General features: G+C 31.7%; 3 protein-coding genes across 4 annotated transcripts; 2 read left to right on the plus strand and 1 right to left on the minus strand.

The window, feature by feature from the left end:
- Nucleotides 1-7: 7 nt before the first annotated feature.
- On the plus strand, nt 8-818 carry LOC111635304. Its single transcript, XM_023380236.1, has one exon. It carries the CDS (start codon nt 8-10, stop codon nt 656-658), a length of 651 nt encoding a protein of 216 aa, XP_023236004.1. The 3' UTR covers nt 659-818.
- Nucleotides 819-997: 179 nt separating this feature from the next.
- LOC111635305 lies at nt 998-1,556 on the minus strand (the record flags this gene model as incomplete). The annotated part of the gene is made up of 2 exons (XM_023380237.1): nt 998-1,079; nt 1,156-1,556. Coding segments are annotated over 2 exons (483 nt in total), but the record flags the coding sequence as incomplete, so codon positions are not given.
- Nucleotides 1,557-3,321: 1,765 nt separating this feature from the next.
- LOC111635303 (uracil-DNA glycosylase-like) lies at nt 3,322-26,764 on the plus strand. 2 transcript variants are annotated; one of them, XM_023380234.1, is made up of 8 exons: nt 3,322-3,923; nt 13,363-13,566; nt 13,949-14,044; nt 18,078-18,132; nt 24,110-24,152; nt 24,381-24,469; nt 26,093-26,271; nt 26,393-26,764. In XM_023380234.1, exons 1-8 carry the CDS (start codon nt 3,840-3,842, stop codon nt 26,537-26,539), a joined length of 897 nt encoding a protein of 298 aa, XP_023236002.1. In that variant the 5' UTR covers nt 3,322-3,839; the 3' UTR covers nt 26,540-26,764. The 2 variants fall into 2 exon arrangements, with proteins under 2 accessions (XP_023236002.1, XP_023236003.1); XM_023380235.1 differs by lacking the exon at nt 3,322-3,923 and adding an exon at nt 10,044-10,254.
- Nucleotides 26,765-27,953: the final 1,189 nt, after the last annotated feature.

The raw sequence follows: 27,953 nt of genomic DNA on the forward strand, positions 1-27,953 counted from the left end.
ACACAGCATGGTTTTACTGGCTATTGTGGATGCGAAATATCAATTCATCATGTGTGATTTTGGTACCAATGGTAGAGTTTCAGACGGAGGTGTTCTAAAAAACACCAAGTTTTTTGAAAAACTTGAAAACAATAAGTTAAACATTCCTGTTGAAAGTAAAGTCAGAAACAGTAGTAGAAGTATGCCCTATGTATTTGTAGTTGACGACGCCTTTCCTTTAAGGGTAGACATGATGAAACCGTTCGGACAAGCCGATCTTATTTCCCAAGATAGGAAAATATATAATTATCGCGTATCACGAGCAAGACGCATTGTTGAGAATGCGTTTGGTATTTTGGCATCAAGATTTCAAATATTTCACACGGCAATTAATTTACAACCACATAAAATTGAATCAATTGTAATGGCTACTTGCGTCTTGCACAACTATTTAATGAAATCAGTGCCAAGTTTTTATTCTCCTCCAGAATGTTTCGATTACGAAAATATTGATGTCGGAACTACTACTTTAGGATATAATGCAGAAGATTCGAAAATGGTGCGATTGCTTCGAAATAATCCAGGAAACACGAGTTTTTTGGCAAAAAAAGTGAGAGAAGAATTTATGGATTATTTTGTAAATGAAGGGCAAATTCCGTGGCAATTGAACTTTATTTAAACATTATCAACGTTGTAATTGAACCAAAAACTGTATTGCCATTAAAATAATAAAAATTTTGTACTTTTAACTCTGCATAAATACTTAAATGAGCAATGTAAGTATATAAGTACAGTATTATATTAAAAGACAAATTTTACAATACCTCAATGTCAGTATTATCGTCACTATCTATGTTGGAGCGACTGCTTCGAGGCGTATCTTGGTCATCTAAAAACCCAGTTTAAATTTAAAATACAAACAACTAAATAAATTGCTTCATTTATCATCTTATTTTTATATTAATTTTTTTTTCTTACGACACAAATATAAGTACTGTATTATATTAAAAAACAAATTTTACGACACCTCAATGTCTGCATCATCGTCACTATCTATGTTGGAGCGACTGCTTCGAGGCATATATTGGTTATCTAAAAACCTAATTTAAATTTAAAATACAAACAACTAAATAAATTGCTTCATTTATCGTCTTATTGTTAAAAATTTAAGCTTACCTTAATAATTTGAAATACCACAACCTTGGTTCGTATATCTCATCAGTTCCTGATTTGATTGATGCTTTAATTTTTTTGAGTTCTTTTCTGTATGCGCTTCTGATATTGTTAATTTTTTTTATAACGCTTTCTCTATCAGCATCTGGCTCCTTTTCTTTTAGTTTTTCGATTAAACGGCGATAACCAGCTTCTTTCTTGTTTCTATCAAAGTATTCTTTATTTTTAAGATTCCAAAGGCATGGTTCGCTCTCGTAAATTTTTAAAAATTCCTCCAAAAATTTACGTGACATTGTTCTCACAACCGAACGACACGTTACGGTCGACCCGAGCAGTCCAAAACTGTGCAGGAAAATCAAATGGTTTATCGTTTCTACTCCGCTGGCGTGTACAGCTCCACCCCCCCATTAGCAGGAATTCCTAAAGGCCAGGCATGCACGGTTATTCCCCAAAGGATTTCTTTAACGTGGGTGGTCGAACTCTCTCTCCCCGGCGGTCAATTTCCCCCTATCCTTTCACGATCTACGACCGGGGAAAATTTTATTAATTAATTAAATTACTTTTTATCATATAATATTGCAATATAGATACAAATATGATAATTTTTATTTGGTTGATTATTATATTAAAGTATTTCAATATAATAGCATTGATGTTAAAAGTTTTACGTAGTGAAATAGCAAAATAACACATAAAAGAAACACTTCTTTACTCCAGCGAGTGTAAGAACAAACTACTGTGATTTTATTTTATTTAAAGAAAAAAAATGGATAGTTTTTACGATATGAAGACTATACGTTAAATTAAAAAAAGAACTATTAATAAAACTCTCAAAAGCTTTCTCGGGAGAGAGGAGATGAGTTACGTCAGGCCAACCCAGCTTTACCTTTGCATGTTGCGTACGTTGTTCATTCCAACATTAAATCCTGTCAAATTAGTAAATACAGTAATAGTTTTGACAAGCCGAATATCTATTTCATTAATTACTGACTGATTTCTTACGTTTGCTTTAAAACAACGTTTGGAATTTCGATTTAAAAGTTTTTATAATAAGTAAACAAAATAATTTTTTATTTAAAAATACAAATGCTAGAGATTTAAAACTTATATCGAGCCTGTAAGTTTCATCCGTCCCTCATATTCTTGAATAAAAAAACGAATAAAATACTTTATTAAACTGAAATAATCTTCATTTCTTAATGTAAACCCATAGGCCACGTGATGACAGTCGACATAACATGGCGGCGATGACACCAGAGGCGTAGCTAAGGTGGGGCAAGTAGGGCACGTGCATCGGGCGCCTTTCAAAGGAGGGCGCGCAAAATCGCCAATCATTAAATTTAAAAATAAAAATAAATCAATTCATATCAAACAATCTCGTCCGCGTCTCACGCTCTTCGCGAATGAACGAGAATGGTGCGCGCAGGCGGTGCACTAGCTCGTTCAAATTTGACGCTTCTCGCGCAGTTGTTTATTTTGTTAAAATGTAATTTGTGATTCTGATTTAAATTAATTAATTAATTTAAATACTCCCGAGCGAGCGATAGTTATTAAAGCCACTTGATTTGTTATCTAATTGTCAGTGTGTGGCTTGTTGAGCCTTGTTTTTTTTTCTCTCTTTTTCTCTTTCTTCTACCATTTTCTCTTCATAAATTTCACCTTCGGCCTTTGTTCTGTTGACCTCATCGTAATTGGTTGACCCAATGGTCCCATGGGTCACTAGAGAATAGGGGTGACACCGGATTGGTCAAAGGGGACTGGCGCCAGAGGAAAGGGAAAAAATCGTCATTCGAGAAGAGCTGGGAAGCAGAAGATAGAGATATCAAGGAATACGGAAAGAAGACCCACTAGCGTAGCGAGGGGGCAAGGGGACCTATTATGCCCCGGGCGCCACTCGCAGAGGGGCGCCAAATGGTCTCCAAGACAAACAAGATTTGTTTCGGGAGGGGAGGGGAGGGGAGGAGAGGGGGCGCCAGTTATGTTCGCTACGCCATTGGATGACACGTGTGTCCTAAGCTGATAATCTGGGTTAAGGTGACCAGATTTTAATTAATACCCCGTTCGCACCGAGCATTTCGATCTAGATTGTGACTATACACGTTAAGTTAATCCCTTGAGGATTACGTAACCATGCATGCCTGATTTTGAGTAATTCCTGGAAGTGTGCAGGGAGAAAATTTAACAGTTTCGGCGAACCGTGCCGACCACCTGAGTAGCTAGGGAGCCCATACTCGTTAAGTCAATCCTTTGAGGATTAAGCATGCATGCCTGACCTTTATAATTCCTGGTAGTGGGGGGGGGGGGAAATTTAACAGCTTCGGCGGACTGTGCCGACCATCGGAGTAGAATCGAAAAACCATTTGATTTTCCTGCGCTGTGTCAGACAATGGCGTAGCGAACATAACTGGTGCCCGAGGTACGACACTATATTGGCGACCCCCTCCCTCGTCCCTCCCCTCCAGAAACAAACCTTGTTTCCTTGGAAACCATTTGGCGCCCCTCTGCTAGTGGCGCCCGGGGCACGTGCCCTACTTACCCCAACCTAGCTACGGCTCTGTTGAGAGCTTTTCTTCGTTTGTGATCAATAGGAAATTCCGAAGTTCCTCAAGGTCAGGCAGTTTCAAAGGATTAAACTAGATCCAGTCATAAAGAGATCCCACAATCCCACGCGCGCGAGAAAATACAAGATGGCTACGGAACACGTGTCGGGCTATCGACAGAGAAATAAAAAAGACATCTGGAGAGACGACGACATCTGTCTATTATTAGATGTATGGCAAGAAAAAGTATTTATTTCTAAAAACTCTATTCTTTTACATATTTCTCATATGAGTGAATTTTTAAAAATAAATTATTGTTTAAAATGTCGTAAAATTCGAAAGGTCGAAAAAAGTCCTGTATTTTTTAGGAAGACGCAGCAATATTTAAATACCTTTTATGTTTCTATGTCTCCAAATGCTTTGAAATATTCTTCTTGCCATGCAAAATAGAAAATTCACCATTACATTTCTCACATTTTACTATGTGATCGCTTTTGGTTTTCTTAATAAATGGAAATTCACTTCTTAGATCATCGTTGAACTTGCATTCTCTTTTGTTGCTTATTATGTTAAAAATCTAAAAACTAATGTAATTTAAAATTATATTATATTGTAATTTTTGTCCATCCTATCTTGTCAGAGTCCCACACACACACAGCCCTCAGGGTCACATTCCTCTCTTTTGTTCTGAAGGGATTAGTCACTACCACCCGAGTAGAAGGGTTGGAAGGAAATTTCTATAAGGGACAAACAATATACTCGTGAAAGAAAGGAAAATATACAAAAATTAGAACAAAATATATATGGCATACAGCCACAATACGAAATGATCTTTACCAAATCTTAAACATAAAATGCAAGTTTATGACACATAATTGACAAAAATTTAATCCTTCCAAAAAGTTGGAACTTTTTTAAAACACTGGGATGCGAGACAAATTGTTAAAAATCGGACTGTCTTGTCAAAAGTGGACATCTGGTCACCTTAATCTAGGTACTCTACACTTGATGGTTGTGGGGATAAATTTAATTTATTTTTTGAATATACAGTAGTTTTATAATATGTAAAAATATAAGTATCAAAAGTCCTAAGAGCTTATGCTTGATCTTATTGATGTCAGTTTATAAATTTTCTTATGGTATATCTCCACATTAGAATTTGTTAATTTTATTTTTTTTACAAAATTTTATTTATAGAAAAATACAGAAAGTTTTAATAGAAAAAATACAAAAAACCATCAAATAAAAGAAAACTGATCAGCTATCCCAACTAAAATATCATTGAATGGCAAGTCAGCCTGCATATTTTTATCAGCCTTTATTTTTATTTAAAAAAGAAGAAAAATTCTAATATGGAGACATAGTCTGTTGTAGAGATTAGATTTTTCTCATGTGAAAGACACTATAAATAAAATTTTCCATTTTCAAGCAGAAATTTAATTTAAAACTTACAATGTCAATTAAAAATTAATTTTTAATTATTGTAATTTATATTTTGCTAAGTTATAAGTCTGTTTAAAATTAGTCTGTTTTTCTTATAAATAGGTAGTAATAAATCATAAGTTCTGTAAGTTCCTAAGTCTTTCATTTAGTCATTTTGTAATGTAAATTTTCAAGTTTTAAAAAGTCTGTTTTGATGTAAATGATTACATATTAAATAGAATACTGTATATGTTTGACAAATTCAAACAAATGTTTGAATTTTTCAACTTTTCATAGAAATTATACATTTATTTCTAATGATTTACAGAGATTTTCAGTACAAAGTTTTTCATATATACAAGGTACATTGAGTATAAATGACATTAGATATGTATGTATCAACTGTGTTTGAGGAAATTAGAGAAATAAATTTCGGTTTATAAAGGTTGAACATATTTCAATGTTAATCCATAATAAAATAAATCAGTGAGAGTTGTTCAACTTTCCCAGCAACATTTAAAATTTTAGTGACACCATCTGTTATCATATTTTATTTAAAAACTTGCTATATTTTTAACTATTATAAAACAGCAAAAAGCTTAATTTTGAGGGCAGGGATGAGTTTTCTAAAAAACTGTAAATGCTAATAACAAGTAAAATTATCATTAAGTCCAACCCTACTGATGATACACACAACCTCCATTATCTCCTCACCCCCTCAATCTTTAACCACCAAAATTTAATAGCATCAATCCCCCTAATATACAAACCTCCCTGCAAAATTTCAGAAAGTTCTGACAAAAAGCACAGGAGTTATTAAGCTTCAAATAGGGTGAAAAAAATCGTGTCCCCCCCCATACACAAGTACACAAACATCCATCCATAATACAGAAATTACTCCTGAATTTTTTTTATTTCTCGACGTTTCGAGGTGTTCTGAGTCCAAAACTGTAAAAATCTGGAGCAGTCATTTTTGCTGGATTGCCATACTTTCTTTCTGTTATAACAGCTGGGAAAGTAAACAACTATAAAAATTATTACAATATTTATAATAATTGAATTATTAAATTTCATACTTTTNTGGTGAAAAAAATATGGCCCGCGGGCTATGATAAGTTGGACAGCGCTGATCTAGACCATCCTCCCCGGAGTCAGGTCAAGTCCTTCCCCAGGTGACCATCCTGTAAATTTGGGTGTAATGTGTTTTTCTAACACGGAGAAGGTGTAACTGGGTCCAATCAGTCCCAACCGCCTCTTTCTCTGAAAGAGGGTCCACAAACTCCCACGTTGAACTCTGTGTAAAGGGGCCCATACTCGTTAAGGAAATCCTTTGAGGAAATTCAGAATTTCCTATTGCCCACACATGAGGAGGAAAATCTCTTGGTTAGTCAGTCGGCCATGGCATCTGATGACGACATACTGGCTGTTCTTGGATGTATATTGGCAACAAATTGTATTAAAACTCGTGGGAAAAAACATGTGCATAGAAGTCTATGATGTAAAGAGTGGACGAAGAAACATATTTAAATCTATTATCATTGGTTACACCAATTATAAAAAAAACAAGATACTGTAATGCGAGTAGCAATTTCACCACATGAAAGGCTCATGGCGACCTTAAGATATTTGGCAACTGGCAGAAGTTTTGAAGATTTCAAATTTTCAACAGTAATATCACCTCAAGTCCTTGGCTACATCATACCTGAAACATATGATGCTATTTACAAAGTCCTTCATAAAGATTATTTAAAGGTAAGAACAAACTTTTCTTTTTAATAAAATATTTATTGTCATAATGTACAAAAATGTCAAATTACATATAAACATATACAAATTACAATATCAGACAGGATAATCTTAATTAATAATCACCATGTTAGAATGACATAATTAAAATTTAAAACAAATGAAACTATGTCATTTTAACATGGTGATTATTAATTAAAATGATCCTCTCTGATATTGTTCTTGCTCCCGGAAGTGCTAGAACAGGGACTAATTTCGAAACCGGTAGAAATTGGTGATTGAAAGCGAATAAATTGATGTGGCAAGTGTTGCTGTTCATACACCAATTTATGCAATGAAGTTAAAGTTCCCATCTCCGCTTCAAACAAAGTTTCGTTTATTAGCTTTTCAGCAAACAGCATTTGTTGCTTTGGGAGTCCACGCAATTTCATTGCAACATTTTTTCCAAAAATATCAAAACGATCATCTTGAACATGTGGTTTCTTAAAATGATTTTTCACAGTTAATAAAATTTCATTAGTCAATGATTCTTGATCCACTTGACTTCGTTTAGGGGGACAGCAGCGTCGTGTCTGTACTGGAGTACCTGAAGGTTCTGTTAAATTATCATTCTGTGTTGCAATTATTGATGGAGTAATAATAATTTCTTCGCTGTTATGATTCTCCTGCATTGTATTATGCGTAGCATATTCCTAAAATAACAATTTTATTAATGTAGTAAAGGAAATTGATTGTCTTTTAACTTAATTTTATTAATTTAAAAAATTAACATAAAATAATAAGTTATTTATTCTTTTTTCTTTTCTTTTTTAGTTTCCATGAACAGAAAGAGAATGGATCAATACAGCAAAACTTTTTGAAGAAAAATGGAATTTTCCACATTGCCTTGGAGCAATGGATGGAAACCGTATCATTATTCCTCCAAGTGGAAGTGGATCAGAATTTTGTAATTACAAAGGAAGACACAGCATGGTTTACTGGCTATTGTGGATGAGAAATATCAATTCATCATGTGTGATTTTGGTACCAATAGTAGAGTTTCAGACAGGTGTTCTAAAAAAACACCAAGTTTTTTGAAAAACTTGAAAACAATAAGTTAAACATTCCTGTTGAAAGTAAAGTCAGAAAGAGTAGTAGAAGTATGCCCTATGTATTTGTAGTTGACAATGCCTTTCCTTTGAGGGTAGACATGATGAAACTGTTTTGACAAGCAGATCTCATTTCCCAAGATAGGAAAATATATAATTATTGCGTATCAAGAGCAAGACGCATATATATTTTTTTTAACTCTTTCTGCCCTGTGGGCACTAAGAGGGCCTCTTTTTGCAAGCCCATTATGGGTTCGGCCAGGCCCACAATGGGGCTGCCGAGTGTTGAGGGACGAGGCCCGACATATCTGAACGGAGCACCCCCGAAAAATTCCTGGGGATTTCTCGACCTGTTCAGATTCGAACCCAGGTCCCCGAGAGCGGTAGGCTGCCACCTTGACCACTCAGCCATTCGGCTGCGAGCAAGACGCATTGTTGAGAATGCGTTTGGTATTTTGGCATCAAGATTTCAAATATTTCACACCACAATTAATTTACAACCACATAAAATTGAATCAGTTGTAATGGCTAATTGCATTTTGCACAACTTTTTAATGAAATCAATGCCAAATTTTTATTCTCCTCCAGAATGTTTCGATCACGAAAATACTGATGTCAGAACTACTATTTTAGGATATACATTAATATAGAAGACTCAAAAATGGTGCGATTGGTTCGAAATAATCCAGGAAACATGAGTTTTTTGGCAAAAAAGTGAGAGAAGAATTTATGGATTATTTTGTAAATCAGCGTTTCTCAACCTCTAACGAATTGTCGCCCCCTTCAGTAAAACCGTTACATAGTATCGCTCCCTTCACTACAAAATACCAATGCCGAGGGCCAAGACTAACACCAAATTCATACTGCATTGAATATACTAGTGGCTAGTATAATGTTATTTGTTTAATTATTGTATGATATAACGAATAAAATATCTAATTATTCTTAATATAATGTTTTACTATATTGCCCAGAAAATTGTTTTTTGCCCCTAAAATATAAATTGTTACTAATCTCCCCCTCAACATGGAAAAATNATTTGTTTAATTATTGTATGATATAACGAATAAAATATCTAATTATTCTTAATATAATGTTTTACTATATTGCCCAGAAAATTGTTTTTTGCCCCTAAAATATAAATTGTTACTAATCTCCCCCTCAACATGGAAAAATGCCCACATGGGGCGATATTGCCCCATTGAGAAATACTGTTGTAAATGAAGGCCAAATTCCATGGCAATTGAACTTTATTTAAACATTATTTTGTGCAATTTAGGGGGTACGGCTGTTTGAAAGGTTTTCTACATAAAATTAATCAATTCTAGACTAATTTGTCTTGAATATTTCGTTGGTGCACAAGAATAGTGGCACAACTGAAAAAAAATAGTTCCTCCAGAACAGCCATTTAAAAGTTTCATTTATTTCTGCAAGGCTTTGTCATGATCTTGGATTTTTAACATTTTCAATCTTTTTTGGAAATAAAGATTTGAAAATTTTAAAAATCCAAGATCATGACAAAGCCTTGCAGAAATAAAAGAAACTTTTAAAAGGCAGTTCTGGAAGAACTATTTTTTTTGAGTTGTGCCACTACAGTAATACCTCGAGTTACGCGAACCCGGAGTTACGTGATTTTCAAATCTCGTTGATTTGTCTTTTGTTTGAGCGCCATGCAACTTTTGATTACTCACTCTCTCCACACTATTGTTCAGCTTACGTGTTCGNACGAGAAAGCGGCGCCAAACGTCACACGTACACGTTTACATATTTAAAACATGCGCCTCAACCTCTCTAATGATGCCACTTCCACTACTTGTACTTCCAAAGAAGAAAATGGCTGATTTTGTAGATGAATGAAAACAGAATGACAAATAAATTGTGTATATATGTTGTATATACTTTAATTAATAATTTTTATGTAATTTAATAATTTGTGATTTTGTAAATGGAACATTTTAAAAATAAAACGTTTTTAAAACTTATTCTAAGAAGATTCTTTATATTTGTTGTGTACCTAGTTAGTGATAACATTTACCTTTCAAATTTAACATTTTAATTTAATTAAATTAAATTAATTAATTTTAATTTTATTTTTAATGCTTGTCATATTTTCTATAGCAAGCATTTGATGAAGTCATCTCACAGCCATTTTGTAAAGAACATGCATCCACTCTGTACAGAGGTCACTTGCAAGTTGGAAGTACAGTACATACAAAGATTCTTTCTGCTGGATGCTGCCATGTAGAACATACCCTAAGAATGTCATGTTCATCATATGATTGTATATTTTGTTTGCAATGCAAGAGGTAAGAATCTTGTACAGTGTTGGAAGACATGTACAAGATTCTGTACAGGGTCTTTGGTGTTGTTTTTTGGTTTCATGTAGGTGATGCTCTGTGTGAAAAAATTGGCATGTCTTGTGGATTGTTGTTGATATGAATTAAATATTAACCAGTTTCTGGTGCAGAAGTACGAATTTTTGTAGCAGAAATTGTGAATGTTGTCTACACTAGGTGTTGTCCAGTTGCGTGCTTTCTGCATTGTGCTACAGATGTCTTGTGTATTTATTTCAAAACAGTGCATACTAGATGTGTTCTGAATGTCCTTGATCAGTCTGCTTCAACATTTTGCATGATAGCAGTAGACCAAGAAAAGACCAATAATTTGTGAGTTCTTCTTCATGTTGGCATGCCATTGTGTTGGGAATCAGTAGTGGATTTGGCATTAATTTACCTGCAGAAAAATTTTTTCTTTGTGAATAATGTATTTTGTTGTTTCCCTACAGAGAAAATTTTGTAATGTTTGAGTTGCCATGCTTTGGTTTTAGTTTTTGTTTCAGTTTGTCAATGTATTTTGTGATATGGACATTGTGTAGTTCATGCTTTGTGTGTTTTAATTTTCTTGAAAATTTTTTTAGTTGTTTCAATAATTTAGGTGTTATTTTGTTATTAGCATATTATTTCAGCCTGCCTAGCTGCTGTATAATATTGTTTATTTATGTTTGTATTCTTTGTTGCCAAACAGGCTTCCAAAGTGTTTTTGATTTGTGTACTTCTGTCTGTGGATGCAGCTTTAGTCCATGGTAGGTCACTACTGTGACTGCACCTGTATAAATTAGTGTGCAAATGTCTAAGAGTGTAGAAATAGAATGAGTGCAATCTGGTAATTTGTAAGTGTTCATATAATGTAGAGTTGTCGCTACTAGTTAACATGTGTTAATTTTCAGAATTTGTGGCTGTTGTGCAGGATCAGTGCCTGTAAATTTTGTGAGTGTTTCCTGGAAAAGAAGAGAGAGAGGTATGAGTTAAATCTGAATCTATTTCAGGCAGTGAAGAAGTGTTGATATTGTCAGCATCAGTGAAAATAGTGGTGGTAGGAACAGCATTGTCAATGCAAGTATCTTCATGAGCCTTATAAAGTACTATATTTTTATGCCTTTTACAACAATTATTGACATGAACTGTGTGCTGGAAATAGCCATTACCTAATGGATACTTTATGTGGATTTGCGTTAATGTGCCAGGCCTGCACTTTAAGCATGTACCAAAATAAATATTTACAAAGTTAGTCAAAAAACAATCCAATATTTAATAATAATTCTAATAATGAATTATTATTAAATATTGTATTATGAATGTATAAAATTTAGTAACAATCAACCAACAATTTATTCAAAGAAAATCAACAATAAGAATCAATCCGACAAATTCAAATAAATCTATTTGCTAACTTAAATCTATTCCCCTTTGGAATTCAACAAAAAAATTCAAAGACTTAACCTATGTACAACAAGTCTTATGAACTAAGGTCCTAATTGTCACCTCAATATACTAGGAACCTTTTTCCTTAACTCTCAAGACTTTCTCCAATCTTTGATCCACAAATCGAATAACTTCTAATCGCCTTGGAACCCCTTCATTGCTATCGGACACCTCTGTCGTTCACTGCTACAAAGCTCACCATGCTTGTTGCTAACAGAAGCTCACCTCAGTCATCTTCGCTTGAGGTACGGGCTTTATACTATGAGGTAACGTCACAATTCTGATTGAGACCACTCCCCTCATTTACATACTTATCTCTAACATTGAACTTTTCCTTTTTGCTATTTTTTGACAATACTCGCTAACCTTTTACATTATTCTTTTTGACAATTTTCAGGATGTTTTATTCTTTAAGGTTTAGCAAGTTGTGCTTGTGGGGTCTCCCCTCTCTTCTCAGTGCGGACTTACCTTTTTTTTCCGCTTGGGAGCGCAAATGTGCATGAGTTTTTTTCCTATGGCGCTTTTTATCGTTGGTGAGTTGGTTTTATTTCTTTCTTCTATTTTTAACTTTCTAAGGTGAGTGGTGAGGAAACTTTCGTCTTAACAAAACATAAGCCCCAAATAAAAATAAAATAAAAAGCAAAATAAAAAGTAATTAAAAATAACGCTCAGACTTGGTTCCTTACAGCCTGAAGGATTATGTGATCATTGTTGATACTGGTGTAACTGTTATGCAATTTCGTTTGATATGGTCTAGTGTTGTTTGTGGTATAAGGTTGTTATGTATAATTGTTCTTTTTTGATCAATAACCCTTTGTACAGTGACAGTGAGATGAGGATATTATTGTGAGAATAAGTGATATTCTGTATACTAAGTGATTGTATGCTGTTATGTCTGTTTTGAAATGGTGTAGTAAATACAGATGTTAAAGTCATTCGTTTCTCATGTCCATTTCATCCATTGGCAAGGTTTACCTGCCTTAGTGGTTTTCGGCTGGATTGCAATCAGAAGCATCAATGTTCGGCCAGTTTCTCACAACTGGTATGGGCATTGCAGTAACCATGTTTGGGCCAATGCTGCTTTGGCACCAGTAACCAAGAGAGACTGGAGCCTATTTTTCGAATGTGAGCATCTGCCTAACTCATGAATGCAGACCTTTTTAACATGGGAGATGTCCAAGCTTGTGTCACACTTAGACCTGGTATTACCATGGTAAATATCTACACACAATGTGTGTGTAGTCACTCTTAGCTTCATTTTTTCCTTTAGACCTTACTGGTATGGTGTCAGGAACTTGTCCTCCAATCTGCATTGCTCTATGGATCAGGAAAATTACTGGGTCTCCCACTGTAACCAGGTGGTGACCACAGAAATTATTATTATTATTAATTTTTTTAGATCAACAATTGACATGGAAACAATAATTTTAGCACTTAAGAATATCTATTATGACTTGTTTAAGATTTAAAAACTGTTTCAATATTATATATCTATGTTGTTTGTAGTTTATTATCTGAAATATCTAAACTTGTAATTTATTTTTATATAATATTTTAAAATAGTTATTAAAATAAAAGTTTATGTTATAATGTTACTTTTAATTGATGATTTGTAATTTATTGAAGCTTTTGAATCATGCCTTTGTTTTATAGGAACAACCAGTGAAGAAGCAGAGAACATCTGAAATTGACAAGACCAATGATGTACTCTCTCCACAGCAAAATAATCGCATAGAAGAAAATAAAATGACTGCAAAAATAAAATTACAGGCAAAGAAGATGCCAGCATTATCAAATATTGGAATAAGTTGGTTTAAAGCACTTGAGAGTCAGTTCTCAATGGAATATTTTCAAAAAGTAATTATAAATTTATTTATTTATTTAAATTAATAAATGTAATTCGCTAATTTAAATTATTTGTTATAAATAAAAAAACAGTTTGACTTGGACAATTTTCAAAACTGCAGTGTTTTTTTTTTTTTAATTCTGAACTTTTAAATATTCTACCTGTCCTTCTAGCTTCTATTTTCTAGATCAAAGTTGCTTTTAAGTAACATTCTTGAATAATAATTAAAAATTAATTGATCATAATTATATTTATTTATTTTGAAAATTACTTTAAAATTTAATTTTATAAAGATTAATTTAATAATTAATTTTTATAATAAATTTTAGTAGCTAATTGTGTAAAATTAGTAAGAGTCAAAAATTTAATATAATTGAATTAATTTGTTTTCAGTTAAGTGATTTTGTACGACAAGAGCGACAGAAATATACTGTATATCCTCCTGATGACAAAGTATTCACTTGGACAAGAATGTGTGAAATAAAGCAGGTTGTTTGTTAATTAGATAAATTTATCATTTAATACTTTAAATAATAAGGAAATAAGAAATTGTAATTAAAACATAAATATTATGTACATAATTATTATATTTGGGAAAAATTTATTTAAATGTAATTTTTGAATTTTTTTCATTTGTCAAAGCTATAATAAATTATATCTTTGACAAATTGAACCCAAATATATTGATACATACATAAATTGATTACAGGTATTTATTTTAAAAATTTATTATGTATAATTTGCAATATAATTCCAAAATTTGTAGCATATAAGTTAAAACATGAGTATAGAGTCATTTGACAACAGAAACATAATCCATAGAACTGTATACATATAACATATTTTAACTAATAAATGAAAAATTATAAATTAATAATGTTTAGGATTACATTTACCTTTATTGTATTAATGTAATTTTTGGATTTCATATACAGTGGTGCCTCGTATAACAGACGCTGCGAACAACGGACTTTTCGTTCGGCAGTTACGTGATGTGAACAACGATCTTTCTGCGAACAAGTGTGAATGATGTTTCCACTCTTTTGCCGTTGCCGATGACAATCTGCTATTTTTATAATATATTAGTATAATTAGAATACAGTGGGTGATCGGTTAACGAACAAATCGGATAACAAACACTTTCGCGAAAGATTTTTATGTTCGGACAATGAACACATGATCGGATAACGAACACCCCACAGAACAAACACAAGAAGAAGCGACGTAAATTAATGAATACCGATTGGTCTTCCCTTGTCTTCGGGCAACAATTCAAAACTTTTTGGAGTGTGGGAGACGTCGACATCGACGCTCAAGCCGGTATATACCGATCGTATAGGATTCTTCTGAACTTTGAAACTTTCCCTTGTAATTCCAGCCTTTTATTTTTGTGACAAAACAATTCTTTTATGTATTCACGAGACTGTCGGGTAGGCACTTGTTAAGTTTTGCGTCTGTTTTTCTTTTTGAAAGGTGAGAGTATAATAGCAAAGGTAGAGAGTGGGCAGAAGATGCCTAATGTTGCTGGGCAGTATGGCGTAAACAGGTCTACAGTAGGCTGAAGTTCAATCTTATTTAAGAAACATACTGTATAATCAAGAAGACTCAAGCAGCTAAAGGAGTAACAAAAATCACATCTGAGAAATAAAGAATATCGAACAGTTCATAATGGAACACGAAATGGATCTGACGACAGAAGAACGCCAAGAACTCTTGAATGAAGAACACCAAGAAACTCGGCGAGATATGTTTTCTTCTGAAAAAGAGGATTAATGCCGATATCTGATATTAAAGATCCTTTGAAGAAGTGGGAGGATGTCAGAACAACGGTCTTAGAATGGCATCCAAACCAGGTTAAGGCTTGGGGATTTCTGCAATTGCAATGCTATTAATTACTTACGAAAAATCCTGAAGAAGAGAGAAAAGCAATCGACATTAGACAGATTCTTTAACCCTTTCAAACAGAAAAAAAACACGACTAATAAAAACGCAAGACTATGTATGTATGTATTTTTATTATCATCAATACATATAAATAAAGGTAGTAAGAAAGTATATATTTTTTTATTTTGGGGGGTCTCCAGAACCAATTAATCAAATTCCCATAGAAACCTATGGTAAATCGATAATCGGTTAACGAACAATTCGGATAGCGAACAAAGTCTTGGAACGGATTATGTTCGTTAACCGATCACCCACTGTATTTTATTAGTATATCTGAAGTGCAGAGCTCTTGTTGGGATTTGGCTTGCTCCCTTGTTTATTACGTACAGTACATCACCTCAGTGCAGAGTATTTACATTTATTCAAGTGTTGTGCAAATCATGGCTTCTAAAAAACAGAAAGGTGATTTCAATTGAAACAAAGCAAGACATCATCAGAAGGAGTGAAAGTTGACAAAAACTTCCTTGTCAAATGGGGAGAGGTTAAGGAGTTTACCAACACTCATTATCCAAACAGAGCTGAGGCCAACAGGATCAATGATCTCTACAATTACACCCTTGCCCGTCATTTCCGACAGGTGTTGAAGAAGAGAGAGAAACAGACCACCTTGGACATGTTTTTCAAGAAGTCAGCTGCAAAAAACAAAGGATGGAACAAGAGGAGTTGATCCTGCAAGCTCTGGTAGCCTCTCCTGAATCTGACTCCGATTAAAAAACAATAAAAAGAGACCCGCTGAAATGTGTACAAAGTCTGTATCTGTATGAATATGTAAAGAAAGTGTTCCTCCATGTCTTCCTCACAACATCTGACTATCCGGCATATGCTCCATTTTCATTTTTTTATGGTACAGTATGGTTATTTTATGCTGTGGAATGAATTATATGTTTTAACATGTATTTCTATGGGAAAATGCATTTCGTATAACGGACTTTTCACTTAACGGACATGCACCTGAAACGGGTTAAGTACGTTATACGAGACACCGCTGTAAATTAGAATCACCAATATTGAATCTCCTTTGTATTTTGTCACTTGTCACTTGTAGTGCCTGGTGAAACACAGACTTTATGTTGTACTGTACTGAACATTTGCAGTGTCTGACACAACACTGAAATTTTTTTAGTGCAGGTCTGTAATGTTCAAACACTTTGGCTTGCAGGGTGCTGTATTCTCTACTTAGATATAATTTGCTTGCCCTTGATGGATGTATTTCGTGACAATTTTGGGAGTCTACAAAACTTGGGAGTCTACAATGAAGAACAGAGTGAAAATCTTTCACTCTGTTCTTCATTGTAGACTTCCAAGTTTTCAGGAAAATAGTCAATATGAAAATGTAAGAAATGAACTTTTAAGCTCATCTTGCATCCTTGAGCTTCATACGCTGCTGCCAGCATGCATTGTACAATGATTTTGTAGTCAGGGTCCTTAGTTTTCCCCAAAAACTTATGCACTACATTGTTGAAAGAGTTCTGTGCTTCTTTTTCCTTTTCTCCCATTGTTTCCAAAAATCTGCTTTGTCTTGATCTCCAAGTTTCAATTTGAAATACACAAAATAAACTTACTTCACAAACTCACTTATGTTTCTTTGTTGACTTTTCACTGTGTATTCACCACAAACATAACAGAAGCTGTCAGGAGAAATTACACAACCTCTGCGAGCCATATTCCAGAAATAAAAATACAAGCACAGTAGCATTTGAATGCTGGATATAAACTCAGTGTGGCATTAGATGGCCAGTGAGATATTGAACTTATTTAGCTTGTTGAAACATTATCTAATCCAACAGCAAGTTGTTTATATTTATTCCTAGTATCCCAGATAACATGTCAAAACATGCTCAACCTCACCAGTAATATTACTCTCTATCAACTTTTAATTTGTTTCTATATGATCATGCGACCTTCCTCCTAACACTAAAACTACTTAACCCACCTCCCCCTACCACTGCTCTCTTCAACCATTAACATTTTTATTTATTTTTTACCAAGTCCAGCTATAATTGATAGAATTAATGTGAGAAGTCTTCGTTTTAAGGCCATTTTTTAAATTAAAAAAAAATACTAAATTTTAAGTTAACTAGGAATTTTATGCTAAATACAAACAAAAACTTGAGTGTAACAAAAAAAAATTGACGAGATGGAATTTTTATGGTATTTTTTTTGTTTTTACCAAGTTGAAATCTGTAAGAAAATGTATAAAAATCCTATGCAGTTTTTTACTTGCAGATCTGTGTTGTTAATATAATAATAAATTCATAAAAATAAATTTTTAAAAAAATTTTTGGAACTCTAGCATAATTGAATGATCTATTATAATTCAACTATTGAAATATAGCCCAAAAGTGTAAGTTTTTCTTTGAAACAGTGAAATTTATTCTTATTGAATCTAAATAGAAGAGTTTCCATAAAAATTGATTCACTATTAAAATAGATAGATGTAATTTTCCTAACAATACATTGTTAATAAAATTAAATGTTTTGTTTTATACAATTAATTTAATATTAAAATAAGTATATAAACTATTAATTATTAACAAAAATTGCAGTAATTTAATTAAAATTATTCTAATAATTTTAGGTTAAAGTTGTAATTCTTGGACAAGATCCTTATCATGGTCCTAATCAAGCACATGGTATAGTATTTCAAGTATAAATAATTATATAATTATAAATTGTAAAATTTGTTTGAATATATGTAAATTCTTCAATCTTTCTGACTTCTGTTGTACAGTTTAATGTCCGTCTACTTTGGTTTCCAGATTGAGAATGTCCATTTTTGTATTCTATGTAATCATGGGAGCCGTCAATCTTCATGAGTCATTTAACTTTTTGTTCTCTAACATCTTTTGACCTGCGGTAAAATAGGTGGCCATGTATCTCTATTTACTGTTTTATATTTATTAAAATATGAAAATAATTCAAATAATTAGATAAAAATATTTATTTCTTAAAATAAATAAATAACAGTTCTTTTTTTTAAAACATTAAAGAAAATTTCTTTTATTAGAACAGCATACCTCTAATGAAATGGTTTTTAATTAAACTCAAAACCATTTTATTATAGAAAATTATTTAAAACGTTTGTACATTTAAGATTAATATAGAAAGGCCCTTCTGATTAGAGCTCGGAACATTGCCAGCTTATAACAATATGGATTGTTTGATTGCGAGGGTATGTAAAGCAGGCTGTGCATTGGTTTGATGTAAACACTGGTGGATAAATGCCCTTTTTTAAATTAAACTGGATGTTATTGTCTGAAAAATGTACTGTTAAAGAACTTTTTTGTTCCATTTTCAATTTTAGGCCATCATTGTTAGCATTGATTCCATCAACAAATTTGTTTATCTTACAGTTATCTTTCCATAAGATAAAGATATTGTCCACATATCTTTTAAAGTATACAATATCTTTTCTGAAATCATAAAGAACTCTTTTCTCCAGTTTTCTAACAACCAACTCACATAGGTATTCCTGAGATTAAACTTCCCATTGAAACTCACCTCTTTTGTCTGTATGCCTGGCCATTAAACTTAAAGCAAGATTTGTAGCAAGTCAGTTAGCCAGCTCTACTACCTCATTGTTGTAACAAATCAATTCAGGGTTTTTGCTGAACATGAATTCCAATAGTGCATCCATGCAAGATTTTATTTTTATGGAAGGATACAAGTTCTCATAATCCAATACTGTTCCTACTTCCTCTTCCATTAATGATATGTTTTGCATTTCATTAGTTGAATATAACTATTGCAGCAACAAAACAGGTGTGTTATAATTGTCTAATTGTTTGATGAGCACATACTGTTAAATTCCTAAACAATTTTAATTAAGTTACGGTCACATTGTTTGTAATCTTGGTCTTTCAAACCATTGCCAATTTTTCAGTTCTAAATGTTTTAAGCTCTGAAATTATTTTTGAAACTGTTCCTTGAGACCATTGTAATGTTTTTGCTATTATGCTTTGTAATATGATGCATTGAAATTGTTAACTGTTTCTTATCTTCACTTAATTTACTACTGGGTGCCATCTTTCACTTAATTATCATATTCACTTCAATTTTATATTTCACTATAATGCAGGGTTGTGGAGTCGGGAGGAATTTCTGACCAGAGGAGTCGGAGTCGGAAAAAATGTGTCAACTCTGACTCCAGCATTTTAAATTTACTTTAGTTTTTTATTTAAATGAAAGAAAATTTATTATATATTTACTAATTTTTAAAAATCTTTTTGTATTTTGTTATAATTTATTTATTTTAAATACAAAATGCATCAACTTAATTTATTAAATATGTAGTGTTCTAACTAACCTCCAAAAAACCAATAACGGTAAGTTTTCTAAAAAAAAACTGTCACTAACGTTTTTGAACAATAAAGTTCTTCCTCAGGTGAGAAACAGACGAAAAATTAAAGAAAATTCAATGGAACACTTTCTAAAAGAGCTCTGAAAAACTATTTGAAAGAAACCTTGTGCAGGTGACAACATCATTGCGCATGCACCTTCCTCAGAAGTTGAAAATTTCTCTGTATTAACATCCATCATATATAAATGCTTGCCACGCTACGGATAAGGATAACTCCTCCTTACTGTTAATACACTTATTATCTTGGACAGTTTTGTATATATAAATTGCCTCCATCCACTTCAAATGCTCTGTATGTTGCATGGTGCAGATGATCTTGGCCTCATCGAATATTGGCTGGATATCCTGATCTGTGGCATAATGTGCCAAAGCAGTTATAATTCTCTTGTGGAATATGTCCACTTTATGCTCTTTATGTGTCATCCCAATGAGCGCTTTGTGGAGCCACATATATTAAATCTTCATCACATCTATGATCTTTTAATGGGATAGTATACACTCCAGATAACATGTTCTGGTTGGGAGTATTCTTCACATTTTGGAGCAGCTCAAATATATTAGGACATCTTCTATATGTGAGATCTGAAACGTTTAGGGGAGGATCATCTTAATCAAAATACAGAGTAGAGAAAAGAATTAAAATAACAGAAAATAATATTTTAAACTTCCACAAGATTTTATCTAAAAACGGAAGAAACATCAGATTTTTGAAAGGAGGTTGATTTCCTTTCCCAGACTAACTCAGGATGAGTAGAGTTTTGCACACATTACGGAAGACCAAATAAAGGGGCCGTTTTTGCACCATTCAGGGCAGTCCGTTAGAAAAAGGTTGCTACGCAAGAAGTCTGTTTTTAAAATAACTGATTAATTGGTGTCAAGGTATCCTGATGTAGATCTAGACTTCACAGTCCAGATAGTTTTAAACATAATTAACAGCCCTCCTAGAAAAAATTAGTGAGCCGATTTCACGATCGTGTGCCCGTAAGCGGCGTGGACTTAGTTCTATGTCCCTGGCTACTCACATATATGTGATGTAGACTTGTTTCTTTCTTGCAATTTCTGAATAAAGCTTCTCTAGATATGGATTATACGTGACCAGAATATTGTCTTTATGGTCCATTGTTTCTTGCTCCTGCGCACTGGTTCGCGTTGCTAATTGGGGTTGAAGTATTCTCCTGGATAACCTACTTATCAGGTTATGGTGACCATGGCTTTCAGCAATATGAGTTAAAGTGTTAAGCTTGGTTTTAAGAGCATGCATTGTTGAGGAGTGAGTGTAGGCCCTTTTGACTAAGGCATTAAATAAATATTATGTACAACTGCAGAGCAGTTGTACATACCAACAGGATCTTGTGACCCAATATAAAGTTCTCTGTTGGTATGTACAACTGCAGAGCAGTTGTACATACCAACAGAGCAGTTGTACATACCGACAGGATGTCTTAGTGACAGTTTATTTTTTGAGTTTTTCAGAGCTCTTTCAGAAAGTGTTCCATCAATTTTTCTTCAATTTTTCATCTGTTTCTCACCTGAGGAAGAACTTTATTGTTCAAAAACGTTAGTGACAGTTTATTTTTTGAGAAAACGCACCATTATTGGTTTTTTGGAGGTTGGTTGTTATATATCGCGGTGTGCTGTTGATGTTTTATGTAGTGTTCTTTATAGTATTTGTGTTTAGTAGTTAAATTACATTGACCCAATTGAATTTGAATATTTTTGAATCTTTCCTTTATTATCTGTGCTTTAAATAAGTACTCTATTTTTCTGAATGAGCCAGACAAATTGATCAGAGTACATATTTTTCTTTTCTGAACAAGGGGCTGAAGTAGCTAGATTGCATACTTTTTAGTTGGACTTCTGAAAGGGTGAAATTGAAGTGCAAATGCTGTCGAATATATGTAGACATAGAATTTTATTGCCCCCATTTTCCTCTTATTAAATACCGTATTTACTCACATATATTTTCTTTATTTTGATCTTTAAAATCACACCTCATTCTATATGCGAGATCATCTGATCTCACATATGGGACGAGGTGTGGCTTTAAAGATCAAAATAAAGAAAATTAGATTTATTAATACAATTTCAATTTTATATCAAATACACGTAAATGCACACATTGTCCCACAAAAATTACTGACATTTTAAACTTTAAGGAAAAATCTTGTAAAATCGACATAATTTGTTCATGTAAAGCTGGACAGTCTGGAACCTTTTTTGCCAATTCTTAATAGTCGAATCCACTCTCCATCAATTACACTTATGAGTTTCTCCAAATTCTGAATTCCGAATAATCATCTGTTTTCACCTGGGAATAAATTTAAACTTATATCGGGCTCCTGTGTGATTTTGGAATTCAATTCAAAAGCATTGCTTTTCCTATTGCTATTCATCTTCACTTAAGTCTTGACAATACACAAGAACTATTCAAATGACAGATAAAATAATTTTGTTTTTAAACATCATAGAATGAGCATCCATTAAAAAATGCAAATACATGAACAAAAATTATTGAAAAAAACACAAAAAGTCCTTCACATGGACATATAGGATGATCTATGTTTTTGAAGCGGTGAAAAATGAATAAAAACCTCATCTTATATGCAAGTAAATACAGTATTTGTTAAAAATTAATTTTTTTATACAAATAAATATTAATATAAGTTAAATATTAAAAATACTAACTATAAAAGTATTTGGGTAAACATCCCAGGCTGCTTTCAGAGTTCAGAGTAGGGGACCCCTCTATGTGTGCCTCTGCCACCCATAAAATGACTTGGTATTTAATTTTTCAGGAGTCAGCCTACTAAAATTATCAGGAGTCGGAGTCTAGTGTTTTTTTACCGACTCCACAGCTCTGCTATAATGACATCATAAAATTTATTTACAGGAGTATTATTCATTTTAGCATGTTGTAAAATTAATATTTTTTTAATATAATAACTTTTATTATAATAATCATTAAAATATTCCATACTTTTGTTTAATGTTTTTCATGATTTTGTGAGACTCATCCACCTTGTCAATGGTGAATGTGAGACTCGTCCGCCTTGTCAATAGAGAATTCATGTTCTTTCATTTAAATATCAAAGTAAAGCGATAGCTTTATTTTGATATTTAAATGAAAGAACATGAATTTTCTGTCCAGTCAGGATGATGACACATTGGGATTAAATTATTAGTATATTGCGTCCTAACTCACAATATTAAACTTAAAATGAATCTAAGAAGGAAGGATTTAAATTCGAGTGGAAATTTGTAGTGGGTACGTCGATAGGGTAATCGTTATTTATCTTAAACAAATGAACAACCAAATTAATAATAAAATAACAAAAGTTTAATAAAAATAAAAAGAGAATTACAACTAAACATAACTAATCATTATATCTACTCTAATTACTATACCCCTAAATTGAGAGAGAGAGTTTACAATATATTAGATATAATACCTCAGAATATATGAGTTTCATGAATGAGGCAACAATAAGTTTCATCGAGGAGGTGGAAGTTGGGAAACCAGGCACAGATTCTATCTTGACGAATTGATTAATTCATGGTTAATCCACCCAGAATCTGACGTGTTAAACTCTTTTATACTATAATCCATCTCCAATAAGGAGTTAGATCTCTTGTCATATGACAATGAATCAGGTTAGTTCAGAGTTTAGTCATAGGATATGGTCTAAACTTTGAAGGCAATAAAATGTAGAAAAAGGTAACTGTATTTCCTTATCCTCTAAAAAAAATGGAAAAGTGTATAATTTTTGTGATAAAATATTACATCATTTTGATAAATTAAAAAAAATACATGAATCCTAAATTCAGATTCTCACAATTCCATAAAAACATTCATGATAGTATGGAATCATGAAAACTCTTACTTTGTTTAAATTAGTGTAATTTTGTAATTTATGCAAATATCTTTATGAAATTTGATGTACTCTAATATGTCTATTATATTTGCCAATTATTAAAAGTTCAATAATATTTTGTGAGTTTGATTATTTCAGGATTAAAATAAATTTTTTGCAGCAATTACAAAATATTCAATACTTTTGTTCAGGGATTGTATATTGCTTAAATATAGTAATAAAGATAAAGCTTTGTTTAGAATAATAGAATGTTAAAATTATAACTATAATAATAGATAATTCATTCATTTTTAAAATATATTTGCAGTGTAAAATTTTAATTATTCTACTCTTTTATTAAAGATTAATGAGTTAAGAGTAATTATTTGTGTTGTTTAGGTTTGGCATTCAGTGTTCAAAAGGGTGTAACTCCTCCTCCTAGGTAAAAATTATAAGAAATTTTTTGAAAGATTTTTAAATATTTAATTTTAGAATAAATATTTTCTCATAAATTAAAAATTATAAGATAAAACCAAAGAATTTTAAAACTTTCTATTGAAATTTCTGATTGTAAATCTAACTTTGTTTAAAAATGTAACACTGTTAGCCTTCAGATTAACAGTTTAAAATTTTCAATATAAATTAAATGATTTATATTATTCTATTTCAGTTTAGTAAATATGTTTAAAGAACTAAGTACAGATATTCCAGATTTTGTAACTCCAAATCATGGAGATCTCACTGGTTGGTCTAAACAAGGTAATAAGTACAAAAAGTTTGAAATAATTAGAACAAAATCTAATATAATATTGCATTTTTTACTTAATAATAATACTTTCTTTACTTAGGAATTTATATAAATATTTATTTAGCTTAGGAATGTAAACAATTAAATGTTAGATCATAGTCAATTATTGGATTGAAAACGTCATTCTGATTTTCATTTACCTGCTTTAGACCATTATTGCATTTAAACTTTCTTTTTAGATTAAATTAAATTACTTATTACACTATTTTATATCTTTTTAAGTGTTATTTTGGAATTAAACCAGTAAATATCTTGAAATATTTATAAAATTTTATAAGTTGAAAAAATATTTTGAGACTTTTATTCTCTGAAATTTCAACAGACAATCACATGATGAGCCAACTGCTATAAAATCTGTTGAATTTGAGAAAACACGATAAGTAAACAAAACAGTAAAGAGCTAATTTGCAAATTCCACTCAGGATTTATCAACTGAAGATGAATTATGGAAGGTTTAAGGTCTACCAGAACTGGATTTATCTTTGTCTAAGAAACTAAGTTAGACCATGTATTTTAAGAAATTTAGCTGAAAAAATTCCACACCTGTCTTCAAGAAAATCAGCTGCAGGAACAACTGTTTGAAAAAATCTAGAATTGGTAAACAAAGAATATCTCTTGCACAATGTAGTAATTGGATTGTGCCTTGATGAATTACCATTTGTTTGGGTCCTTCTCTGGAAATGAAAGATAAAAAATTTAATACTGACCCTGAATGCAAAATATATATAGATTGCTTCTATGTAGAGCTGTTAAACCTTTATGTTAATGGATTGATAGTTTATTGACAAATCTTAAACAGAAAACTTTTGACTGATTCGAATATATCTATATATTTAATTTACCTTTTTGTAGTTTAAATATCTATATTAATGTCTAAATATCTACAATATCTAAAGTTTAAATATCTATATCTATTATAATCTTTTTAAATGACAATTTAATGATTGTCATTTAAAGAGCAAGAACATAAACAGAATAACATGCTAGTAAATGATTTATAATTTTATTTAATAATCTGAAAATTACATGAATATTATATTTAAAAGTAAACATTACACTTTCAAGTATTTTTAATTATAAATTTTTGTTGTTTTAACTCTTTAAACACAAAATCGGCCAAAATCAGTTTTATCCATTCAAAACTAAATTGGCTGACCGAAAAGTTGTTTGGTAGGTTTTGCTATACAAATTCCTCTTGTAGCCTGAGACAGGTAAAAACAATTTAGTCTTAAGCTACGTAGTAGGAGAAATTTTTCAGAGCTTTAAGCCAAATTCTAGAATTAATTAATTAAAAATTACTCATAACTTAATTCAGGATTTATTGGGATTTAGGCATATATTTGTATCATTGCATTTCTTATGAACATTATCTGCTATGATGATGATATATCATGTTAATACAGTTAAAAGTAAGTATTACAATCTCGTAATAGTATAGACTGAAATGTTACAATCTATAATAAGACATACAGTACTTTTTTTAGTTGTAATAAATTGAAAATAATAAAACTAAATCAGACATAATCTGCATATTTAATTTTAAAATTATTATTATTATTATATTTATTTTTAAGGGGTATTACTTTTGAATTCCTGCTTAACAGTAAGAGCACACAATGCAAACTCTCATAAAGATCAAGGATGGGAAAATTTGACAGATGCTGTTATTAAATGGCTGAATGAAAATTTAAAAAATGTTGTTTTTTTATTATGGGGTTCATATGCACAGAAAAAAGGTTCCTTTATTGATAAAGTAAGTAAATATTACCTTAAAATTATTCAAACTTAAAATTATTATGTTGATGATCTGTTATATTAACAATAGCATTATATTTGAGGCCTTTAAGCTTAATAAGCTTATATTTATTTTACAGAAAAAACATTTAGTTTTACAATGTCCTCATCCATCTCCATTTTCTGCAAATAAAGGGTTTTTTGGTTGCTGTCATTTCTCCAAAACAAATGATTATCTTGAAAAACATGGAAAGAAACCTATTGATTGGAGTGACTTATCTACTTAAACTTTATCAGATAGTATGTAAGAAACTTTTATTAGTTCTTCACATACCAGTTAAAAGTATTTATTGATAATGTGGTATGTGAATCAGTATAAATAACAAAAGTAACAACTTAAATGTTTTACCAAAGTTTCAGGAAATTCAAGCAAAAAAGAAATAAGTTCTTGAAATTAAGTTATTTCAAGAAAAACAATTATTTTTAATAGATTTAAATTTTATGTAAACAAAATTTTGTATGGTTTTGAATTTTTATTGAATATAAATAAAAGATTTTAACAAATTTACATTTAAATTGTTTTATTGATTGTTTATGTGCTAATCATATTTTAGATGGAAGAAATACAAAATGGCTGGATGACCAAAATATTTAAAGTATCAGCTTACTGCTCTTGGTACTCATGATCAAATCCAGCAAGCATCCCAAGAAAATTTTTTCATGGGTGATCTAACCTGGATATGTTGAGCCCTGTCCCTTTCCAGTCACCCCTTTGAGAGCCTGGTTGAATTCACAATGAACATGAAATAAATGCTCATTGTGGACAGGATAGAAAGAGGCAAAAGTGGAAAAATATACAGTAGTGGTTAAAAGGTCTGCTATCTAATTTTTCTTATAAATGCCTTTGACTAATGTAATGCTATGTTGTTAAATTTATAGAAATGCTTTTATAAAACTATGTTTATGAGGAATATCAATAAATAAATATTTTTTCTGAAAATTACCTCTTCAAATTACATACTGTACATCTTTACTCTGGACAAAAGTATAGAACCAAAACAAATTTGAACCGAACATCTCAGTATCTTATGGGTAACCAAAATTTTTATGACAGCTATGCATCTTAGTATAGAATCAACTAAACATTCACACCAAGTTCTTTTGGAATGGAGGACTAAGCTTTCCAGGCAGTCTCAAACAATTAATTGTTATTTTTGAATATTAGTTTATGAATTGCAGTTTTCACATTCCCTAACGTTTTGATGCAATTTAAATCAGAAAATTGTAGGCCATTCAAGTAATTTAATACAGTATAATTATTTTGAAACTACCTTTTAACCGATTTACTGGTGTGTTTGGGATCATTATCATGTTGGAATTTCCATGTTAGAGGTAAATTATTAGCATAGGGAAGAATCACATTTTCTACTATGATTTTGTATTGATGATCTATATTTCCATTTATTTGATGGATAGATTGGGCCAAATTCATGTTATGAAAAGCATCTTTTATACTACCACTACAAAGTTCACTGTAGCCTACAGGCAAGCAGGATGATATTACTCCTCTGATGCACTAGGTGAAAAAGAGTATCACAACATAAATCAGTGTTATTAATTTTACTGTTTATAAAAAGTTGCTTGAGAAATTCAATCATAAAAACTATTTATTTTTTTATGTATTGATAGTCGTCCTTTCAT

The sequence above is a fragment of the Centruroides sculpturatus genome, unplaced genomic scaffold (assembly GCF_000671375.1).
Source record: "Centruroides sculpturatus isolate CEXI.00-Female unplaced genomic scaffold, Cexi_2.0 scaffold892, whole genome shotgun sequence".
In the NCBI taxonomy this organism is placed as follows: domain Eukaryota; kingdom Metazoa; phylum Arthropoda; class Arachnida; order Scorpiones; family Buthidae; genus Centruroides; species Centruroides sculpturatus.

Bases quoted from the DNA above. Each gene is read 5' to 3' on its own strand.
- LOC111635303 (XM_023380234.1), top strand. From the start codon at position 3,840: ATGGCTACGGAACACGTGTCGGGCTATCGACAGAGAAATAAAAAAGAC. The intron at 14,045-18,077 runs GTTGTTTGTTAA...TAATAATTTTAG, and splicing joins GAATGTGTGAAATAAAGCAG to GTTAAAGTTGTAATTCTTGG. The intron at 26,272-26,392 runs GTAAGTAAATAT...TTTATTTTACAG, and splicing joins AAGGTTCCTTTATTGATAAA to AAAAAACATTTAGTTTTACA.
- LOC111635304 (XM_023380236.1), top strand. From the start codon at position 8: ATGGTTTTACTGGCTATTGTGGATGCGAAATATCAATTCATCATGTGT.